The following is a 22,644-nucleotide window of genomic DNA, read 5'->3' on the forward strand; positions in this document are numbered from 1 at the left end:
TAATCAATTTTAATATTTAAATTTCCTAATTTATTTAATGCTTAATTCTTTTTCTGCTATTAAGTGATAATTTTTATTTTTATGCAAAAGGACATGTAATAAATGTATTTTTAACCAAATTTAAGCAAAGTTGGTCTAAACTGTCTAAATTTATTATTAAAATTAGTTTGACAGAGAAGAAATTTATGATTATTTATAACCAATATAACTGACAAAATATTATTAACAATATAAGACTCTTCAGTATTATTTCATTATCAAAAATGTACAGATTTCCCATGTAACTCTATTCCAAGAATAATAAACAACATTTTATCAAATTATTTTATTATCGACAGTGCAATTAAACGGTTGATAACGTTGGCGCTCTTCAATTATCTCCGGACTGACAACTAACATCGTCAATGATGATGTCACGCATAAATCTATCCCGACGTCGTTCCTCGATACATCAGTTTTATTCATGCTTGTAACCATGCTGTGTCGCCTCGATAACGATTACCTCATCCAACACGCGCGATACAGCCTCTCTCATTAAATTTCACCACGCATACTATAGAAACAATGATACGGTACACCGTGACAGGTGATTAAGAGGCAGCTCTCGGAACTCCCACGCTATTATCTAGCAAGCTGATCGTTACGCGTATGTATGTATGTACGTACATACAATGGATCGCCTCGACCGCCTCGTCACGAAAGTGGTGCTTCACGTTCCTTCGCGTAACCATGAGGAATGTCGAGTCTTTCACGGTCGTTGCGTTTAGCAACGCGTGCGCAGGCACAACATCGTGGGCACTGTCGCACAACCGCTCGCCTCCGACAACCGTTCGCCCTCGGTGCGGTAGTTTTGGCCTAATTCTAGCCTAATACCGAGCTGTCTTCTCGAATCCTGCAATAGTCTGCCAATAAACTGTAGCGAGATGGCGGATGATTCGAGCGTACGCGTAGCCGTACGGTGAGTAGTAAATATACGTGCATTCGAAAGGGAGAAAGCGAAGTCGGGCTTTAAATCTTCAATCCGTACATCTCGGTCCATCACGATGACAGCCGATGACGTTTAGTCGTTTGAACGAGGGGAAAGTCCAAGACTGATCTCGCGCGTATTCGAAGGCGTTGTTTTTTTCGAAAAACTATAGGAATAATTTGACTCTTTCGAGAAACAAATTGTTACACAATGTACAATTTTTTTAATACATAGTTCTCGTCTTTCTGTGTCATCGCGCACTCGATGTTTTTTTACGTCAGAACATTAACGTCAGAGACATCGCTGGAGGAAAAAAGCGTGTTACTCATACGATCGCGTAATAATGCAATTTTTGAGTATGAGAGGATCTTTCCGTCATTATAAATCAATGACGGAAAAATACAGGGAAGAAAGAGGGAGTTTATCGCTCAAGTTACATCTCGCGAAAAACCGTGAATGTCAAACGATAGCCTGCGCGCAACATCTGGTCGATCGCAAATACCGATCTCCAAACGTTTCCTTTTACGATACGAATGCGTGGGCTTTTAATTACCGCTTGCCTTAAGAAACGCACACCCGGTCAACTTCCGTGACAGATATGCGTAATTGGTCTTCAAAAATAACTTACAATGTATATCGATTTGTTTTTTTCGATAATTTATTTTTATTCATTAATTTTTGTTTACATATCCATGCAAATTTTGACAAAAAATCTACCATGAGAATTGATTGTATTTGTTGCAGAATAAGGCCTCAGGTAGCTCGTGAAGTAATCGATATGTGCAGGATTTGTACTCAAGTACCTCAGGGAGAACCGCAGGTTTTCCTCGGACCCGACAAGGCCTTTACTTATGATTACGTTTTTGATACTCAATCAGATCAAAAGTCGATTTACGAAACATGCGTGAATCGTCTCATAGAAGGTGCGTTGGACGGATACAACGCGACGGTCCTCGCCTATGGGCAGACTGGCTCGGGGAAAACTTACACCATGGGCACCGGCTTCGACGTGGAAGTCGACGAGGATATAGTTGGAATCATACCTAGAGCCATTGCACACCTCTTCGATGGAATAATGGATAAACAAGAACGCGCAAAGGAACGCGCACAAATGCCTCCAGAATTCAAGGTATTTTCAAGAGGCGTTCTTATATCCGTATACAATGACGTTCTTATATTAAATTGTATTAAAGACACGTCTGTAAAATTTATTATACTGATGATATATATATTTTTCTTGTTATCAGGTTACAGCACAATTTTTAGAATTATACAACGAGGATTTGAAAGATCTATTAGAGCCGGGAGGACCGAGAGGCGGTGCACGTATTCACGAGGATACAGCGGGTAATATACACTTGGCCGGAGTGGAACCGCGCGTCGTAACCAGCCTTCAACAAGCGTTAGAGTATCTGCGATTGGGCGCGTTATCGCGCACAACAGGATCCACGCAAATGAACACGCAATCCTCGAGATCGCACGCTATCTTTACGTTATACATCAAACAGCAGAGATGCATCAAAGTTGAGGATCCAGACGCGGACGTCGACACGAGCGGCCTCGAGCTAACGAATGAATTTGAAACGTTAACAGCGAAATTTCATTTTGTCGATTTGGCCGGTTCTGAGAGGCTAAAACGAACGGGTGCTACCGGCGATCGAGCAAAGGAAGGCATCTCTATAAACTGTGGATTGGTAAGAGTATAGGCTCTTAAAAAAATAAAATGTTAACACATGATTTGTTATGTATTACTCATTTTTTTCATAGTTGGCGTTGGGTAATGTTATTTCTGCTCTCGGTGATAAAACAAAGAAAGCTTCACACATACCATATAGAGACTCAAAGTTAACCAGATTACTTCAAGATTCTCTCGGAGGTAATATAGCTTATAATCATAATATAAAATGTAGATAATATAATATAGATATAAAATTTAGTTTAATATATAGGGTATTTGATGTAAGACATTACAATTTTAAATGTTTTAATTGGATATTGCAGGAAATAGTCAAACTGTTATGATAGCGTGTGTATCGCCGAGCGATAGAGATTTTATGGAAACTCTAAGTACTCTAAAATATGCGAATCGAGCAAGAAATATAAAGAATAAAGTTACTATTAATCAGGATAAGAGCTCGCGAACAATCGCTTCGTTACGACGAGAAATTCAACAGCTTCAATTGGAATTGATGGAATATAGACAAGGCACGTTTAATAAAAAGCTACTATATAATGTTATCTTAACATTATGTACAACAATATATTCCTTTTTTTTTCTTTTAGGCAAGAGAGTTGTCGGTGAAGATGGAATTAATGATGCTTGGCATGAAAATCAAATGTTGAATAGTGAATTACAGAGTTTGCGGACCAGAGTGAAAGCGCTTTCGGAAACGGTTGAAGCATTAACCGCCAAAAATGTTCTTTTGTTAGCGGAAAAAGCAACGGGTCAGTGGGTAGCGGCAACAAGTGGAGGTGACGAACAAGTAACTAATCTGGTACAAGGTTACGTTCAAGAAATAGAAGAATTAAGAGCTCGTCTGTTGGAGGCGGAAGCTATGTATCAGCAGTTAAAAAAAAGACAGATGCAGGTATACTTATTTATACCATATTATATTAAAATATTAAAAAATATAAATTTTACCGACACATTAACAAAATTAATTAGGTTAGCGCGGCAAATCCATATGGGGATAGTTCATTCCATTCTGATTCTGCGTCTGTATTAATTGATGCCAAAAGAGATGTCGAAAAGGAGATAGAAACGCTAAAAGCTTTAAAAGAACAATATAGTCATAGTAGCATTACTGCCAAATCAGATGAAGGAGAAATCGAAGATGTGGAGAATGCACAGGACTCTGTAAGCGAGGATGATTCCGACGATGACTCTGATCGTAAAGGCATGTTTAAATGCAGCCTATTACATTATGTTTATGATAGCTATATATGACAATTAATAGCAATATTTATCATTAAGGAACGCGAAAATATTTCATTCATAAGTTATTACATTATACATTAATTTTACAGAAGAAGATGAAGAAGAAGCAGCCATGGGTCGTGAACTAGAGGCGCTAACATCCGACATCGATGTTAAGCAGCGTTTGATACAAGAGCTTGAGCTCTCTCAGAGACGTTTGCAAACTATGAAACAGCATTATGAGGATAAATTGGCTCAATTGCAAACTCGTATTAGAAACACACAAGAAGAAAGGGATAAAGTGTTGCAGTCTTTGCAACAGCAACCTACACCGCCTACCGAAAAGGTGAAAAAATTACGCGACGAATATGAAAAGAAGCTCTCTAACATGCAAAAGGAAATGCGACTTCTTCAATCTGCTAAAAAGGAACATGCGAGATTACTGAAGAATCAATCGCAGAATGAAAATCGATTGAGAGGTCTGAGAAACGAACTTTCGGAAATGAAACGAGCAAAGGTGAAACTTTTGAATAAAATGCGAGAAGAAGCGCAACGACATAAAGAAAATGAGCTGAGACGCAATAGAGAAATAGCTCAATTACGTAAGGAGAGTCGCAGACATGCGAATGTGATTAGAACGCTGGAAGCAGATAAAAGAATGAAAGAAGTTGTACTTAGGCGTAAGCAAGAGGAGGTAACGGCGCTACGAAAAAGGGATCGAGGATTGAGTCAAAAGGCTGCTGGCCGTGCACCAGCCAGACCACCTAATCCTAAAGCGTTGAAACAAAGGTGGCAAACATTCGAGAGGACAATCACCAAACAAGCATTAGCGAAACAAGCTGCCGAAGAAACGGAGAGAGAAATGGAAAGACTACTTCAAGAGAGAGAAGAACTAGGAAGAGATTTGGAGAAGCTCCAGAAACATAGAAGTCAAATTACAAACGCAAGAGGAGATATCACCGATATTGATGAAGAGATCGATAACGTGCGGAGTAAAATCAGTTACTTGCAGGTAACTACTAATAATCTTTTTAATGCGATATTGTTCATCTTTGTTGCTATAATCTTGCAAAAATTTTATAGGATAGTATCGCGGAATGTCAACGGGATATGGTTGAAATGGGCGACGGTGAAGTGGAAAGTGAACCTGGTGTCGAAGCGCTCATCTCTACGATTCGAACAGTGGACGAAGCACAATACTTACTTCAACGAATGCTCGCGTTTACTGTAGAGCAAAGCTGCATGGCCGCACAGAAGCAACTCGAAGTACGAGATATGGAATCACGGCTCAATCAAGTTGCGCAAGAGAGCGACGTGCAACATCAATTACTTGAGCATGTTTTACGCGATCGAGACCTTTTATCTCTTACCAATAATCAGAATAATATATCAACTTATAGTCCAGCTAGCTCAAGAAGCTCTTCTCCCGACAAGTAAGTCAAATACTCTTTTGAAATCATTTTTATGAAATATTTCGTCATTTTTAATTTCATGACATTTCTTGTATTACGTATACAGCAGCGAAACTTATAGCCAAATCATACTCGGTGAAGAAAAACAGCGTAATAGTAAGGTCAGAAGAAGAACAACGCAGCCACAAGAACTTCTCTATGGTATACACGTTAATCCCGAGAGTATGACAAAAGCAGAAGATCAAAATCAAAACTATAACCACCCTCTTACTAGAGTTCCCAGTGCACCAGGTAGCCTAAAGTAAGTAGCCCAATACGATCGCATAAACTCCTTATTTGCTTGTAGAAATGTGTAGAACATGTAGGAAAATTGACTAATTATAATTCATTACCTTTGTCTAAATTATCTAACCAGAGGACTGGTGTTAACACGAAATCAACATGGTAGTACTGGCGGATCGCCGACTTTGAGTCGTCGTGAGAGCACTTCGCCCAGAGCTTTGCGACGGCCGATTCATCCAGGTGGAGGCTCCATGTGAGTGATTGTCCTGCAGCATATTCTTGTTCTTGTATTTCTTGCATATATTTGTCTTGATGCTCTATTCCATGCACTATTGAATATTTTTATTTCCTCGAGATGAAATCTTAGTTTGTTGATTTTGTGTTTGAGATACAGGAATCAAGTACAAGTATTTCGTGCCTATAAATATAATATGTAATAATTATTGCATATACACACATACACACATATATACATAAAAAATATACATAATAAAGCGCAAAATGAAGTTAAATGCTGCAGGTTTTGTGAGAGAAATGAACTAGTTTGAAAGATAAATCGATTTATTGTTGTAATAAAAAAAACGTACAAATGCAATTATATTACAAGGAAAGCATCTGTTATATTGCTTTCCAATGTGTCCAACCAAATATCTCTGAGCTTATTAAATAAGATGTTTAATAGTAAAATATATTTCTAAGCATTATATATATTGTAAAATAAATAAGATTTTTTACACATGTGAATATATATGCCATATAATATATAGTGTATAAAAATGAGAAAGCTAAATCTTATTTTCGTACATCTTGCTTTCACACACAAACAGCATTTTACGTTTAAAAATAAGTAAAAGATGTATATATATTAATTTATACACAATTATATCTATATATATTTTGGCAAAGAATCTGACAATGAATATTAATCCTTCATCTAATTGATTTTCTACTTTATATTAATATATTGTTAATGATTGCAACGAGAAGAAAAAAGATTAGATTTAGAATTAATTTATACAATAATGTCCATGTGTTCTCAATATGTATATAGATGTAAGAATTATTTTCTCTCTGTAATATAGAATAAAGAAATAAATAACGAGCACGAAACAAGAAGCACAATACGATAGCTACCGAAGAATCTCCTTTTAACACGACGTACTTGTTTCTTATTTGTAGTAGAAATTTTCATAATGACTGAAACTAACAATTGTGCTTGATTGTGCGCACTATTCCTGTGTTGCATAAACTTTCATGAATAAGCTTGATTAATACTTTACTGCACCTCTTTTTCGCCCATGCATGTTTTTATATAATTTTTCAAGTCTGTATTACATATTATATTAGCTTAACTTAATAGCTGGCTGACTAACACGCTAACATAACAAACGCACCTACTCAGGGAACAGGTAGCGCATACGGATGTGTCTTCACCTCCTGGATCTCCGACTACGTACAGGCGATTCAATAGCCGCGAAGAAAATGTATTCTCGAGACTAACTGCGAGTAGACAACCGATCGCATCTGAACCGCAACCAATGAAAGGAATCATCTCGCAGTATCAAGGCAAGGTAAAAAGGGCAAAATAACAATCTCTTTCTAATTCTCTCTACTGATACAAAATTTTTTTTAATGATCCTTCTGCCAGGTACAACCACGAGCTATTTTACAATGTTCTCATGTAGCAGAAGGACATAGCAAAGCTGTCCTCACTATATGCGTGACTTCAGATTTACTCTTCAGCGGCTCGAAAGGTACTTGAATAGTACTTGATATCGAAAATTTTTACATAATTGCATGCACAGGTAAAATGTTACCTCGCAAATTTTCAGATCGCACTGTAAAAGTATGGGACTTAGAAACGGGAATCGAGAGTCAGACTTTAAGCGGGCATCCCAATAATGTAGTCGCCGTGAAATATTCCGCTATTCATCGACTTTTATTCAGCGTGTCCGCAGCATATGTTAAAGTCTGGGATTTAAGAGCCGGCAGTTGTGTAAAGACGCTGTTCTCTTCAGGTCAGACCCAGACTGGTCCGATCGCATTGTCGACTCCGTCCAGGATATTGCAAGTTCCCGTAGGAGAAACGACGATTAACGATCTAGCGCTCAGCTTGGACGAACAGGAATTGTATACAGCAGCTAGCGATAAAGTCAGAATATGGGATCTTCGTAAATTGACGTATACTGCTAGATTAAATACGCCACACACAGCGGCCGTTATGTGCTTGGCTGTTGGCGAGGATGGCAGAGTAATAGCGGGTAGTAAGGATCATCTGATATCTCTCGCCGAGCCGAATATGTCCGGTTCGTCCATCAGCTTAGCGCCACCGCACTATGATGGAGTTCAGTGTTTAGCTACGATCGGTTCCACGCTATTTTCTGGTACGTTCTTGTCTTGTTATCAACATATAATCAATGTCACAAAAACGTTTCATTTGAATTATCTTTCAGGCTCTAGAGATATGTGCATTAAACGATGGGACCTGAGTAAAATGGAGTTGATTCAGTCTCTCAACAACGCCCATAAAGATTGGATCTTGGGATTGTGCATGATAAATAATGGTTCCATAATGATCTCTGGATGTCGCGGTGGTATACTCAAGGCATGGTCCGTTCCTAAGGATCATTCGGGAGAATGCACGCCTATCGGAGAAGTCCGGGCGCACACTTCCGCCATCAATGCTATCGTGACTAATCAACAGCATGTATTTACAGCGAGCAAGTAAGTAAAAGAATATCTTAACACTTTTATATACTTGGCCGTGTCCAAAACAGTTGGCAGTTGTTCGCAGATCAATTATGAGATTAATGTACATGATTGAATTAGATACTTGAGTTCAGCTGGACTACGTTACAATATTCTAGGTGAAATAACGGTCTCGGATGTTGATTTCAGCTCTGGAGAGGTGAAGCTGTGGCGTATACCCGATTCTTCATTATCAATGTCTATCTCCACAGTTTCCCTTTAACTTTATTTGCTTTTTGCTTGTACGTCAATGTGTTGTGCATTAAGCTTGTATTTCCTTTTTCTTTTATTTATTTTTTTTCTCGGTAATGCGCATGTTTAACAGAGTTTAACGTAATAATATATTCTATATTATAATGTAAATATGTAATGGTAAAAAGCCATATTCATATTATGCTTATTCATCAAATGTTATCACACATTGGATCATTGTACACAGTATTATATTTGTGAAAATGTTTTAAAATCAAATAAAAACGCGCAAACATATAATATTCTATAAACTTAAAATCTATATTTTTGCGTTTGCGCTTTATATCTGCATATTATACACCAATGTAATAACTGCCAAAAACTAAAAATTTGAAGATAAACAAATAACAATAACTTTTTTGAAGATAAACAAATTTAAATATACGAGATCGTTTGTTTGCCTAACTTTGTAGATATATTTTTTTTTTACTACGAAAGACAATATAAAATTACTCTCATTAATCGAATCAAAATGTTAAAAGACTCAATAATTTTACGTAAATCTATTAGAGTTTATAATGTATATGAATGTTTAATTTATATATGTTATTACTTGCTTCTATGTTGTTTACTCCACTTTGGTGCTTTGCATGGTCATCATGTCGATACGAAGCGATGGAACTGTGAAATTGTGGAATTGTAAACGAGACGCAAGGACCTTCCACAGGAGCAACTCATTGAAAAGCTAACACGCATCGTTCTACTAAATATTGTATTTAATTTGCAATTATACAGTTTAAATGATAATGCACTTGACCATCTGTCATGTTTAATTTATACTTTTATACGTTGCTATTAATCTTTTTTTAGTATTATTGAGAATATACTCTCCAAAAAAAATGACTTTTCTATATTATTTTCTATTATATTCTTTGACTCTGTTTTATACTTTGACTCTCTTTTAATTTTTAATATTAAGTAAAAAAATGTAGGACAATATGTTATATTAAACAAAATCACAATTGAATTATAATTAAGAAGATCCGTCTGAAATAGGAATTATGTGCATTATCATACGCCTAAATGCTAACTAAAGGAATTTAGATAAAATGGTCTGAGAAGGAAAAACCTATATGTTATCTAATATTTATTTTATTATGAACATAAAGATATGATTGTAATCATAATAATTATAATATTTATTCTTAGTACAAACAATAATTGTCGATTAATACTGTACAGTCTGAGGTCTCTGTAGGTTCCAAATACTGGATATTGTCAGGGTTGGCTGTTATTCAATCTTCTTCTGTGAAAATTTTAAAACAGGCAAAAATTTTAAAAACAGTTACCTCTTTAACGTTATATGCTCATAATGCTACGAAAAATAAATTGTATAAAAAAAAGAAAGGAAAACATTGTATTGTAGAATTTTAATTAATAGAAAAGTTTTTGCTATATACCTCTTTTTCTTTTTATGCGCGGTAAGTGATTCTTGACCACTATCGTCCTCGCTATCCTCTGATTGACTACTACTGGTACTACTCGACGAGCTACTCGAAGAACCACTCGAGGAATCACTGGCAACACCAGTGTCCGTTTTTACATCTATGCTTTCCGCTAGTGTTGCCAGTTCAGGTTCTTTATCATAGAGTACTTTTAACCATTTCTGCGACAATTTTGGCCTCCCTCGTACCTGTTTGCAACGAGCTGTTTAATATTACATGCTTGTAAATGTTATTTTTCCATTATATAAATCTAAATATTCTTATATACATGCAACTTTTTCGATATTTCAATATTGTAAAGATAAAATGTTATATGTTACGTTGCATCGGATTCTTACCGTTTTGTGCCAAACTACCGGGAAGTTGGTGCGTGAACAGAAATTCTGTGTCACTGCTATAGTTTCATCAAGATTTAAGACAATATGCCACCAACCACCAGGAATAAAAACAGTTTCACCAGGAGATTGTAGAATCTCTATAGGGCGGCAATCTTTCGGCCATGTGGGTAGCTTTGTGCGAGGATAAATAATGGAAAACCATGTAATAGCTTCGTCTCTCTGTTTACCACCTTCAGCTGCGGTTACCTTTAAAAGTTCGCGAGGAGTATGCGTAGGAAATAGGCACCAACGTTTATGACCAGAAATTAATGCATTCCATGCACTGGTACCTAATGGATCTATATGTATTCCTGTACCTGTTGTGTTACCATAAAAATAATAAATATAGTGTACAAACATGAAGTATTAATTATTTCTTCTTACAATCTTATTAAATTATTAAATTATATTAAAATATTATGTGACTTCTTATTGAAATATGTAATGAATTATAGTGATTTCTGATTTAATATTCGTTGCAAATGATAAATACAACATTAGCATCTTAACAAGACAAACGATTTATATGGCATATATTAGTTCTAAAATACTCACCAGATCTTGCAGGACCCATTACAAACCAACGATATGGCGGTCTTCGATGTTCTCCGGCATAATGAAAAAGATCATCTCGGAAGTATTTAGGAATTACATAATCTTCTAACAACCTTTTTCGCCTTGGATGTTCACCAAACGAACTATCGAAAATGTATAAGGGAGAATCATCTTCATTATTAAACATGTAACGAACATAATATTTCATCTTCATTTTTACACTATATCCATCATTATCTTCTCCACACTTAAACTTTTGATTCCGATATTTCTTTGCTAACTTCTGGAATCATATAAGAAAACAGAATTTAGAAATTAAAAATATTGTAGAATTTTGTACAATTAATTTTATTAATTATAATTTTGTCAATGTGTCCAATGATTTAAAAGATAATTTTTCTTTCTTATATAATTGTACAATCAGTACTTCGTATTTGCAAAGGATAAAGAGAATCAAATTGTACACATAGTCAAGTATACAAAGTTTTGAATAGATATATTAATATATTGGACATATTAATATATACCAATGTTGTACATATTAAAAAATTATAATAGATAAACCTCTATAGTCCATTTGTGCTGGGCTCTCCAGCCAGTTTGAACACCTTGTATTATCACAGGCTTGTAAGGTTTCTCATACTTTTCTACGAAATCTTCTGTAGTCACGTTGGATTCATTAATTCGCTCGGCATTGTCCTCAAATTCCCAAAATTTTCGAAAATTTTTATAATAATTGTGTTGGGTCCATGCATTTTTATCAGCAAGCTCTAAAAATATATACAAGTGAATTTTCAATAGTTAAATCCTCAACCTTCTAGTATAATTTTGAAAGAATATTAATTCCAAATATTCAACATGTGTGTGAAATTATATATCAAATTAAATTAGCAAATGACTGGAAACTGTAAATTGGATTATGACTAAGATCGGGAAATCGAATTACATCATCGTCATCCAAGGTCTTTGAGGAAGAAGGGGAAGGAAGGAGCATTCGATAGATCTTTCTCGTCTTCCTCGGGACGATCGGGAGAGAGTCAGTGAACGACATAATTTTTATTTATACCTCAAGAGCTCGGATTCGATTTAAAGCTGCGTATAATAGATAAATGAGAGGAGACGGAAAAGCCGAAGGAGGACGAACATCAGCAACCTTATCACTTTTACGATGTAGGTTATAAATCGCAAGTTCCATTTTCTTTACCTGGACGAGCCTTCCTTTTCACTTCCCTGATTCTCTTTTTGTCGCGATGATCCAGTTCCCATGTCTCCGTCATGACTACGTTTATAATTATCTAATTAAAACTAATTGCGGAGTATATATATTTACAAAAAGATTATAGGGTAAATATACTTAAAAACGCATTGCAAAATGTTCAACGACGTTTAGTAATAACTTGTAATGACGGATGGTAAAACCGAACTCAGTGTTGCCAAATCGAGGGAAGATATTTCACCAAAACACTAGGTTTTTTTATTTGTAAGAAAATTCTGTATTTTCAAATGAGAAATCGCATATTCTCTCTTTGTAAAAATATAATCAAACATTTTTTATTAATTATACATAAAATATGATAGTATCCATTAATTCTATTTTTAATAATGTCTAATTTTAAATCAATCAAATGTATTATAATGAGAAACACTTAAACATAATGATCATATGATTAGCTGTCAAATAGAAAAATTTTCGGAACTTTAAACATTCTCTATTTAAGATAGCCACTTACATAATAGTATATATGTGTACTTGTTTTTTCTTGCTCATATTCGTATTCGCTGTTCATAATCATGTTTATTCGCTTAGTGTATATTCACCTTTAGTAATTTATAATTTAACAACCAGTAGAAACGCATCATGTGTCATATAGATTTTAATTATCAATTCCATTGAAAAAATAGTTACATAAGAATTGGGAAAAAATAACTCTATCGACGAATTTTATTGAATATTTATAGAAGAAAGAGAAAGAGCGCAAATAAAAACATTCGCGATAAAACACTTGCGTTAAAGAACTCGAACTGGCTGAAGAGAAAAAAATCGCTCGTTAAAAAATCAAAGAGGCAAAGAGAAACATGCTTTCGTTCGAGAAAAAACATCTCGAAGAGACCCGCCGTGTGCATGCGCGCGTGAACGTTCACGTGGGGAAACGATCGAGAGAAGGAAAAAACGAAATGAAAAAAGGGAGAGAAAGAAAAAGCCGCGCGGTAGGTCTACGCGAGCACGCGAGAGTAACGTTCGCGGACCGGATGTGCTGCCGCGCTCGCGCGCACGGCAGATGGAAGAGGCGCCCGACGCCATGTTCGCCATGTTTTGATGTCGTCACCCGCTCTCCCTCTCCGCCCCTCCCCCTCCCCTCCGCGGACGTGTTACGCTGTGCAGCACAATAGCCCGTCGTGTTTTTTAGCGTGTGTTTTTCCGTAGATTCGAAACCGCGCGTTCCCGGTGGTTCCTGGTGGCTCGGCCCCTCGGTCGCGCGTTCTCCAGCACCCTCCCCGTTCGATCGTATGCACGTCGCGCGAGGCTGGATAACCCTCCTCGTGGAAGACTCGCTGGGCCCGCGAATGCCTTCATGTTCGTGGAAGTAGCCGCGGGGGGGATCCGCGAGCATCGTCCACGCGGCAATCGTGTCTCGGTGCGAGACGGGAGAATCGATCGGATCGTCTGTCGCCAGTTACGTTAGCACTGCCTCTCTCTCTCTTTATTTCGCATCGACGGCGTCAACACAGTTTGACGTTTTGCCCTTGGCGTCAGCGAGACGTGGTTACATCACGCCACTCTGAGGGGGCGGATCCAGCGGATCCCTCGGATCCTAGCGGAACGGGCAGAGCGCGCCTCGCGTGCGTGCGTACGTACGTGCGTGCGAGCGTGCGTGCGTGCGTGCGTGCGTACGTGCGCGCCTACGTCCTCCTTTCACGTCTTCTTCGTCACGATTACGCTAAGGGGTACGAGGAAAGGGATTCGTTGGTAAAATGGAGTTGCGCCTGCACTCGCCAGCAGGAGCGGAACCGATCGTGTATCAGTGGCCTCTTACCTCGGGATCGGGGTCTGTGAGTAGATTATTTATAGAGAGAGAAAGCTAGCACACATTACATGTGACATGGCATCTAATAAAGAGTGAAGAGCGAGAGCGTGTCATGATCAATTTTAATCCAGAATTTGTTTGCTCATTCATAGCCACTTATTTATTATTATGATATTGCTAACTTTTTTATTATCACTTAATTTTTTATAACATTGTATCGCTATGCTACGTTATATGTATTATGCTTATATATTATAGGATCGTCATGATGGAGCATTGGACGTTATCGAAACTATGAGATGGGTTTGCGAAGATTTGCCAGATTTGAAATTACCCTTAGAGAATAATATCCTTTGTAACTATGATCCGAGAGATTACGAAAGTATGAAAAGCTTGTGTGACAGATTCAACAGAGCGATCGATAGTTTAGTACAATTGGTACGTATATCTTCATATATGGTATTATATGGGTATTATATATTATTGGGAATATATATATATCTATAGGAAAAAGGTACCAGCCTACCATCCCAGAGACTAAATAAGAGACCTAGTAGAGGTTTACTTCGACATATACTCCAGCAAACTTATAATCAAGCTGTGGTTGAACCAGATAAATTAAATCAATACGAACCTTTTTCACCTGAAGTCTATGGTGAAACCAGTTATGAGCTTGTATGTCAGATGATTGATCAAATCGATGTGACGGAGGACGATGTCTTTGTTGATTTAGGATCTGGAGTTGGTCAAGTAGTTCTTCAGATGGCAGCTGCAACTTTGTGTAAAATTTGTATTGGCGTAGAAAGAGCTGATGTACCATCAACATATGCACAGGTACAGTAATTGAGTTAAGAATCAAAACTTCTAATCATTGATTGTAATTATATAAATAAATATATCAATTTTGTATAAAATATTCATATTTATTAAAATTTATTATCAATTTTGTATAAAATATTCATATTTATTAAAATACTTATGCAGTTTCAATTTGTATATTGTATCGTGATATTGTGATATTGTATCGTGTTATATCATAAATGAATTATTATTATTGTAGAGCATGGAAGTAAACTTTCGAAAATGGTTGAATTGGTATGGAAAACGATGTGGAGATTATCGTTTAGTAAAGGGAGACTTTTTAGCGGATGAACATCGTGAAAGTATCACCGGAGCTACGATAGTGTTTGTTAATAATTTTGCGTTTGGCCCAACAGTTGATCATCAATTAAAAGAACGCTTTGCTGATTTACGGGATGGCGCACGTATAGTATCATCGAAGTCGTTTTGTCCGTTAAACTTTCGAATAACGGACAGAAATCTGAGTGGTAATATTTCCATATATCAATATAAGTATTTCATAATTTTAATTTTGCAATTTTTGTTTTCCCAACAGATATTGGTACAATAATGCACGTCTCAGAGATGTCACCATTAAAGGGTTCTGTCTCTTGGACTGGTAAACCGGTATCGTATTATTTGCACGTAATCGATCGAACTAAATTAGAACGTTATTTCCACCGCTTGAAAAACAATAAACAAGGTGGCTTAGATGAAAACTCTGATTCTGTGATAAGCAACACTGCCAGCAATAGTAGTAAGGTTTCTAATAGGAATGAAAGAGGTGATAGAGCCAAGAGAGACCTTTCAAGGCAATTGGACAGTCCGAATAATTCGGAGCAGCAAGGAACAAATAGCGACTCTGAGCTAGACGAAAATGCTATTAAAAGTCGACGACAGCCGAACAAAATACGAAGGAAATTCAATAGAAAGACTTCAAACGGCATTACGAGAGCTCCAGCTAGAGGTAGACAGAGAGGAAGAGGTGTTAAGAGAGCCAAGCCTAAGAAGACGATCAATATATCTGGATTAGACCTGCTACATAGTCAAACTTTGCTCAGTACATCACCTCAAGCTCTTGGGAAAAAACCTCCACCTGCTCCTGGTTGTGTAGATCAACAATTATCTTCATTGACGCTTTCTTTACAGTCGCATTCCACCTCGGTACACGAGGAACTCAGTATACCATCCGCTCCGTCCGCGACTCCTTATGCTCTGCAAATTCTTTTGGACTTGTATAGGTAATTATTTTATATTTTTTTCTCTTTCTCTCTATTCTATTTTTTTCTAATTTTATAACCGAAAACGCGTATATTCGTCACAGGGACCAATTCATGCTCATGTTAGAATCAATGAGAACACCCACCTACAAAGTATCTGTTAATACGGATATCGCGAAAGAGAGAGAAAGGAACTCTAAACTTCAATCGAGAGCGGCGCAATTGGAGAAGCAAATTAAAGTACTCATAGATGATAGTGTAGCTCTCTTGAAGGCGAGAATGACTGAATTAGGTATCAATGCTACGTCACCTGGGGATCTGCTAGCGAAAGCTAAGGAAATAGTTCTAAGACATAAACAACTACAAGCTAAAGCGAGTAAATTGCAAGCACAAGTAGCGTCTATAGAAACTGAACAAAGCAGATTAGTGGCACTTAGACATCAGGAGTTGCAGGAAAAATACAACGGAAACGTGAACGGCATAACAAATCCACCTCAATCACTTACTCAGGATTATATATTAAAAGAAATTTCCGCCACACTTTCCCAGCGTAAACGATTACATTCTCAAGTGTGTATCTTGCTATTTAGCACTTATTAATAAACTCTTAATCTATACAATTATATTTTCTTTTTTTTTATATGTTAGATGTATTATATGAAATAGATTTATATTTCTTTCTGCAACAGGTTTCGAAATTGGAGCACGAATTAAATCTTTTGGAAAGAACAAGTAATGAGAAACAAGTAGCTGCAATTGCTCAGCAACAAAGAGATATGATAGGAAGTAAACACTCACAAAGTTTACATCATCATCAACAGGGTAATAAAAATGGAACAACGCGAAAAAGTAGGGAAGGTCGTTCGAGATCTCAGGAATGGCCCGATGTGCCAGATATAGGAAAGATACAAGAAAATAATCCAGAAATATTGGCTCAAAAGATTTTGGAAACTGGAAGGCAGATAGAAGCGGGTCGTATCCCACACAGGCAGAGTACGAATGGCAACAATAATTCCAGAACTAGACTGCCACAAGCATCTCTCAGTTTTTCTAATGCATCATCCGCTAATTCGTCCACGCCATCACCACAAACAGCTAATAAAGACGCGAATAGAACTCAAGAACCACCAAGAGTCGCTAATTTTGAAGACAGATTGAAAAGCATAATCACGAGTGTATTAAACGAGGATCAACAAAATAGGACTAAGCAACAACAGATGCAGCTACAAGTGCAATTGCAAAGTCAATCTGAACCCGACAGAAAGCGCGCTCCATTGCCGCAAAGTGTTTCTACTCCGGATTATACTCAAGTAAGTGTATTGATTGATTGATATTGATTTTTTGTCTTTAAATGCACGCCTTGTATAATTTCGCATTCCCAATAATGTTTTATTAACAGACTGCGATATTGCAGGTTTCACCTGCGAAACTAGCGCTTCGTCGTCATCTCTCGCAGGAACGCATCTCGTCATCTCATTCGACATCGTCCGACAGATCAACGGTCGATTCTAGACAATCATCGAGTCACGACAATCGACTTGTAACTAGTGGAAGTGGATTGCTCGTCTCTACGGTCGGTGAACTCATGAATGGAGAAATAGAAAGGACTCTGGAAATATCCAATCAGTCTATAATAAACGCTACCGTTGACATGAGCTCAATAATAAGACCGGAAACTGTATACTCTCCTATTAGTAGACCAGCGAGTGCCGAAGGAGACGCCGGTTTGTCGACTTTGGCACATGTAGCTAGTTATGTGCCTACTTCGGGAACTTCCACTTCCACGCCCACAACTAGTTCAAGATCGTCCGTACTTTTTACTCCAGTAACGCAACCGCAAAGGTATTTATATCTCAATTTGATATAGTTTTTTCATGATCTATTGATATGCACTACTATAGATGCAAATCTTCGCTTCTATCCAGATATACACCGGTCCAATTACCACGAGCAGACATTAAGCCTTATCATGAATCCTATTTTTCGGATAATCCCGCTCAGTCACTCAATCAATCTCACTCGGCGCCCCTACCTCTACATTCGTCTCAAACTACGTCAAATGGGGAATTATTGCCCGTAGAAGGGCTCGCAGCATCATTACATGCCCGAATATTGAACAACCATAATAATAGTGGCAAAACCGAATCGACCCTTTCTAACAATACAAGGTGATAATATTTCGAAACGGTAATATCAAAAAATGAAAAATTAGTCAAACTAGTCAATATAACGTGCTTGCTACATTCGTAGATTTCAGCCATATCCACGATACACAACGAACAGTAATAGCGGCAACGCAAATACGACAAATGCAAATGCAGTAACAGCAATTTGTCAGTCGCAAACATCAATGTCCATAAAAACGGAAGCGGTTGTATCATCGGTAAGCACAAGCGGAGCGCCCCTAAGTCCTCTCGTGGAGCCGCATTCTAATACGTCGACGCCGTTAGTCGACGAACCTCAAATGACGACGCAGAGGCAACGAAATGTCGTTGGAGATGACGGTAAGCGGAATGATCTAACACTTTCAGGACGCCTTCTGAAAGCGTCCCGTTGTATTATTAGTATGAAATGTATATGCTTGGAATGAATCTGTGCTCCAATCGAATATGCTTTAGTACAATAGCTATAGAAGATTTGTCGTAATACGTGAAGCGAGCTATAAAGTTCTATAATGCTTCAAAATTTCAAAATATATAATGTCAAGATGTATATATATGTACTTTTGGATATGCGATTTGGCAAATATATTCAGCCGCGATATAAATTCAAGTTGTTAAATAATGCGATTACACATCTTGTAACGCTTAATTGTCAAATTGATCCGTCTCGCGAAAGAATATATATTTCTCCTTGTACAATTTTCTTACGCAAGGATATGTACAGCTGTCTCTATTTCGTTATCTTACTATTCTTATACATAAGGAACACATAGAATAGTATGGCAATGTTGAAAATATAAAATTTTCGCGCTATATAAATCCTACTAAATGCTATTTTGCTTATATGTTTTTCTAGATACTATTATATTAGTTTTTTTTCTTATGCATCTCTCCACGTATTTACACATGCACTAATGGTTTAGCTTATCTTATGGAGCTGGTATTTTTTGACTTTTATTTATATTTATTTTTGTTGTTGTTTGCTGTATTTGTTAGATGCACTGTAGCTGTTTATTGGTTAGTTCTCTCTGTCACATACTCAATCTCAGAATCCCTGAAGCTTGTTTTATTAGAGATTGAGACACACACACAGATCACAGAGAAGGGAGAAATGAAAAAATACACGGCTGCCTGTGGGTTGGTTCGTCGGTACATTGTCGCCGGTGAGTTGTCCCACGGGGGTCAAAATTCATTTTGTTTTATTCGATTCTCTAGTAATTTTGTAAATTATATATTTTATACAATTTATACAATTATTATATATTTTATACAATTTATACAATTATTATATATTTTATACAATTTATACAATTATTATATATTTTATACAATTTATTTATTTATTTTCTTTCCTTACCTTATGCGTGCGCGTAAGAGCAGCATTTATATTCTTACTATTTTTGGAAAAGACAAAAGGCACTATTAATTTAGAAATCAGTTCATGAAAATAAGCCACAGACTTATCGCGCAAGGATGCAAGTTTGATTTCATGGATGAATTATATGTACATAGACACATAGCATGTCGAGAGTTAGAATTTGAACAAATATATTCTAATCGATGAGCTTTTACTTTTAGTGCATGTTGCATGCGAAAATTTTGAAATATTCTATTTATTTTGTTCTAGTTTCGCGTGTTTAAATACGCAGTTTTTTTCGCAGTTTTAACTCTCAATGCAACTTTTCCAGTTTGATCAGTTGATACAATATACATTTATTGTATTAACATTAGTATTATATATTATCATTTGCTTCTGTATATCAATATACAATACATTCTGTATTTGCAAATGATGTAACACAATCATAGGAATTATTTTATTTTTAAGTCTAATAATATTTAAAATATTTTTTCATCTGTATGATTAAAAAATAAATTAAATTACAACTGACTTTAATCTCCACATATTTTATTTTATGCATTAAATAGAAATATAATACAATTAATTTAATACTTTAATTGTACTTTTTAATATTTTTTCTTCTAAATCTTTATACATATAATATCCGCATTTCATATTGTATATATTGCTTACTAATAAGTAATGTATATGTATATGTATATATATATATATATATATATATATATATATATATATATATATATTTATGTATAAACTTTTGACTTAGATAATTTTTATCTTGTAGAATATATACATATATTTTTTATAAAAAAAGTATTAGGAGTTATACTGATAACAAAGATATATAACAATAAAAATAATCACAATTTACATGATATTATTGTATCAAGGTTGTTGGCTTATTTTTATGAAAATTTGGTAACTTATTTAATCTTTTAATGTAACATCTCGATTACTGATTGAGCTTTATTTTGCAGATGGAGAAGCCGATTGGCAGGATCGTATTAGTTCAGGATTTGATCGCTTGGTCGCCTTTGCTTCCACAGAATTGGATAAACGTAGACGATCGACGGAAGGAGTGAATACTAGTCCCGATAGTGGACTGGGTTCGGATAGCGCTGTAACGGGACCACCGCCTGTAGTACCTTCGCCCGACGAAGCGTTAGGCCCACCGAGAACCCCATCCCCGACTAGTCCTCGTCCTGCGAATCTATCCAGCGGTAATCCTCCGAGCAGCGCATCTTCTTCGGTACCTCTAAAGTACCAACGACAACCAGATCCTGAGCGACATCATTTTAAAAAAAAATTCTTTCATCGCGACTGGAATAATTCTGCAAGTACTAGCAAATTTCGTCCCAAGGGTAAAGATTGGGATTGGAATCATTCCGGGCAATGGCCTTCGAATGACGAACAATCTTAACTCTATATGCAAAAGATAATTTTCTATGTGATCGACGAAAAAGAGTTTCCATTGCTTCTCCGAATGTGAGCAAACGAGAGAAATATATTGTTTTTTTTTTTTGCTTTTAAAATTATTACATATTAATCATTTTGTTTTAATTTCATTATTGATAGTTCTCTCTTGTAATAACGGATGGCATGTTTAATCGCGAACTATAATACAAGAGAACGTACATATATGTTTTGTATTATTTGATTGATAAAAGATTAACGGAACGAAAGAGGCGAGATTGCACGATATGCGAGCGTTTGAACGAAATCAATCCTGACGAACACGCTTGCGGTTCACTTAGCATAAAATACATTTGTATTACAATGAATATAGTTATGACTAATTAATAAGATGAAAAATTCATCGATTCAAGTTTATGCGGATTGAAATTGTAAGGCTATTAGCAATATGTATTATTCGTATATATTGGAAGGAATTTACAGACTTCAAAAGAAGGTTATCAAATATTACTCGCTGACATAGCATTTTAACTTATTATTATCATTATCATTAGTAATCAAATCTTTTGTAAGGCTTTGCGAATAATTATCTCACCGATTTAATCTTTTTTAATACGATTACACAATACTATCGAGTTCGTATGCCGTGTTTATAGATACAAAGTGTCTGGTAATCTACGCCTGTATACACATACATTCATACACACTCACACACACATAGATGCATATACATAACATGATTAGGACACATTAGGTACTTTAGAGAAATATGTTATAGAAGCGATCACATAATGTATGTATGTATGTATGTATGTATTATAATGTATGTACCTGTGCGTGTGTACGTATGTTGCATGCATGATTGTATGTATCACAGGCGTTTTATAGTAGACTGCTAGAAGGAGCAATTGGCATTGGAAAAAAAAAAGATAAAAAACAAGCCAGCAAAAAACCTTTGTGTGTTCGTAGCAAATATCTGCTGCAAATTTTACATGCGGCTATATCTTCCACCATCTCTGGAAGATGTATACCTAAGTGTTCACTGTGGTTCATAGAAAATTGTGGTAACGGACTGCAAAAAAAAATAGTCACTTAAAATACAATTGTGTTTTAAAGCGGGAAGTTGAAAGTATGAATCTGTTTTTCGGTACACATCTACATACATCATTGTAATATCCAAAAAGTGGCAGAGTTGACAAATCGGTTTACAAAATTTTTAACTGGTGCACCCGTATTGGGCATCGTGCTCAATATCTTTTTTCGGTGCTCCAAAATGAAAAGTCGAGTAAACGTCACACAAACATCAAGTAGTAGTACTTCAAGACGCTTTAAAAATACGATGCGACATTGTATGTATAAAGATTTTTTTCTTGCGTTGCCGAATTATCCTGATCGTGTGTATATATATATATATGTATATATATACATATAGAAGGGTTATCACACACACACGTGTTAGACTGTGAGAAATTATAGTTATCGTATTATTTAATATATACCCTCTTCTCTATATATGTCATTATACATTTGTAGTTATAACGAGCATTGCCAAGCATGCTAGATACACTGCCGAAATTTCTATAAATTAATTTTATTATTGATCACAATTATTATTTATTGTTTTTATTGAGATATTTTAATACTATTACTATTTGTAAAACAAGT

The 22,644-nt window shown here is 36.2% G+C and overlaps 3 protein-coding genes across 8 annotated transcripts; 2 read left to right on the forward strand and 1 right to left on the reverse strand.

The window, feature by feature from the left end:
- Positions 1-392: 392 nt before the first annotated feature.
- On the forward strand, positions 393-10,759 carry Klp31e (kinesin-like protein 31E). Of its 2 annotated transcripts, none has more exons than XM_083086098.1 (16): positions 393-958; positions 1,712-2,096; positions 2,215-2,661; positions 2,735-2,843; positions 2,969-3,172; positions 3,251-3,555; positions 3,633-3,864; positions 3,995-4,896; positions 4,968-5,317; positions 5,403-5,597; positions 5,712-5,831; positions 6,981-7,149; positions 7,227-7,332; positions 7,411-7,962; positions 8,032-8,302; positions 9,192-10,759. In XM_083086098.1, exons 1-16 carry the CDS (start codon positions 924-926, stop codon positions 9,265-9,267), a joined length of 4,458 nt encoding a protein of 1,485 aa, XP_082942224.1. In that variant the 5' UTR covers positions 393-923; the 3' UTR covers positions 9,268-10,759. The 2 variants fall into 2 exon arrangements, with proteins under 2 accessions (XP_082942224.1, XP_082942225.1); XM_083086099.1 differs by lacking the exon at positions 393-958 and adding an exon at positions 1,031-1,598.
- On the reverse strand, positions 9,653-12,384 carry Psr (bifunctional arginine demethylase and lysyl-hydroxylase PSR). Of its 3 annotated transcripts, XM_083086120.1 has the most exons (7): positions 12,310-12,368; positions 12,160-12,234; positions 11,520-11,725; positions 10,956-11,238; positions 10,362-10,717; positions 9,979-10,211; positions 9,653-9,824 (listed from the first exon to the last, which is right to left on the reverse strand). In XM_083086120.1, the coding sequence occupies exons 2-7, from the start codon at positions 12,230-12,232 to the stop codon at positions 9,797-9,799; spliced, it is 1,179 nt and encodes a 392-aa protein (XP_082942246.1). In that variant the 5' UTR covers positions 12,233-12,234; positions 12,310-12,368; the 3' UTR covers positions 9,653-9,796. The 3 variants fall into 3 exon arrangements, with proteins under 3 accessions (XP_082942246.1, XP_082942245.1, XP_082942247.1); XM_083086119.1 differs by having other exon boundaries at positions 12,160-12,380; XM_083086121.1 differs by lacking the exon at positions 9,653-9,824 and having other exon boundaries at positions 10,032-10,225; positions 12,160-12,384.
- An 893-nt stretch (positions 12,385-13,277) lies between these two features.
- Gpp (DOT1 like histone lysine methyltransferase grappa) lies at positions 13,278-22,642 on the forward strand. Of its 3 annotated transcripts, none has more exons than XM_083086102.1 (11): positions 13,278-14,006; positions 14,240-14,419; positions 14,489-14,815; positions 15,042-15,309; positions 15,378-16,062; positions 16,146-16,611; positions 16,731-17,351; positions 17,441-17,883; positions 17,967-18,209; positions 18,292-18,545; positions 19,200-19,342. In XM_083086102.1, exons 1-11 carry the CDS (start codon positions 13,929-13,931, stop codon positions 19,208-19,210), a joined length of 3,576 nt encoding a protein of 1,191 aa, XP_082942228.1. In that variant the 5' UTR covers positions 13,278-13,928; the 3' UTR covers positions 19,211-19,342. The 3 variants fall into 3 exon arrangements, with proteins under 3 accessions (XP_082942228.1, XP_082942226.1, XP_082942227.1); XM_083086100.1 differs by lacking the exon at positions 19,200-19,342 and adding an exon at positions 20,544-22,642 and having other exon boundaries at positions 13,280-14,006; XM_083086101.1 differs by lacking the exon at positions 19,200-19,342 and adding an exon at positions 20,544-22,642 and having other exon boundaries at positions 13,281-14,006; positions 17,456-17,883.
- Positions 22,643-22,644: the final 2 nt, after the last annotated feature.

The sequence above is a fragment of the Camponotus vicinus genome, unplaced genomic scaffold (assembly GCF_025532165.1).
Source record: "Camponotus vicinus isolate PSW18456_S1 unplaced genomic scaffold, iyCamVici1.0 SCAF_13, whole genome shotgun sequence".
Taxonomy (NCBI): Eukaryota; Metazoa; Arthropoda; class Insecta; order Hymenoptera; family Formicidae; genus Camponotus; species Camponotus vicinus.

Coding starts and splice junctions, on each gene's coding strand:
- Klp31e (XM_083086098.1), top strand. CDS start 924: ATGGCGGATGATTCGAGCGTACGCGTAGCCGTACG. Junction 2,097..2,214: donor AAATGCCTCCAGAATTCAAG/GTATTTTCAAGA, acceptor TCTTGTTATCAG/GTTACAGCACAATTTTTAGA. Junction 3,556..3,632: donor TAAAAAAAAGACAGATGCAG/GTATACTTATTT, acceptor AAAATTAATTAG/GTTAGCGCGGCAAATCCATA.
- Psr (XM_083086119.1), bottom strand. CDS start 12,232: ATGACGGAGACATGGGAACTGGATCATCGCGACAAAAAGAGAATCAGG. Junction 11,726..12,159: donor GAAAAGGAAGGCTCGTCCAG/GTAAAGAAAATG, acceptor ATATATTTTTAG/AGCTTGCTGATAAAAATGCA. Junction 11,239..11,519: donor AGCACAAATGGACTATAGAG/GTTTATCTATTA, acceptor ATATGATTCCAG/AAGTTAGCAAAGAAATATCG.
- Gpp (XM_083086100.1), top strand. CDS start 13,929: ATGGAGTTGCGCCTGCACTCGCCAGCAGGAGCGGAACCGATCGTGTAT. Junction 16,612..16,730: donor GTAAACGATTACATTCTCAA/GTGTGTATCTTG, acceptor TTTCTGCAACAG/GTTTCGAAATTGGAGCACGA. Junction 18,546..20,543: donor AAATGTCGTTGGAGATGACG/GTAAGCGGAATG, acceptor TTTATTTTGCAG/ATGGAGAAGCCGATTGGCAG.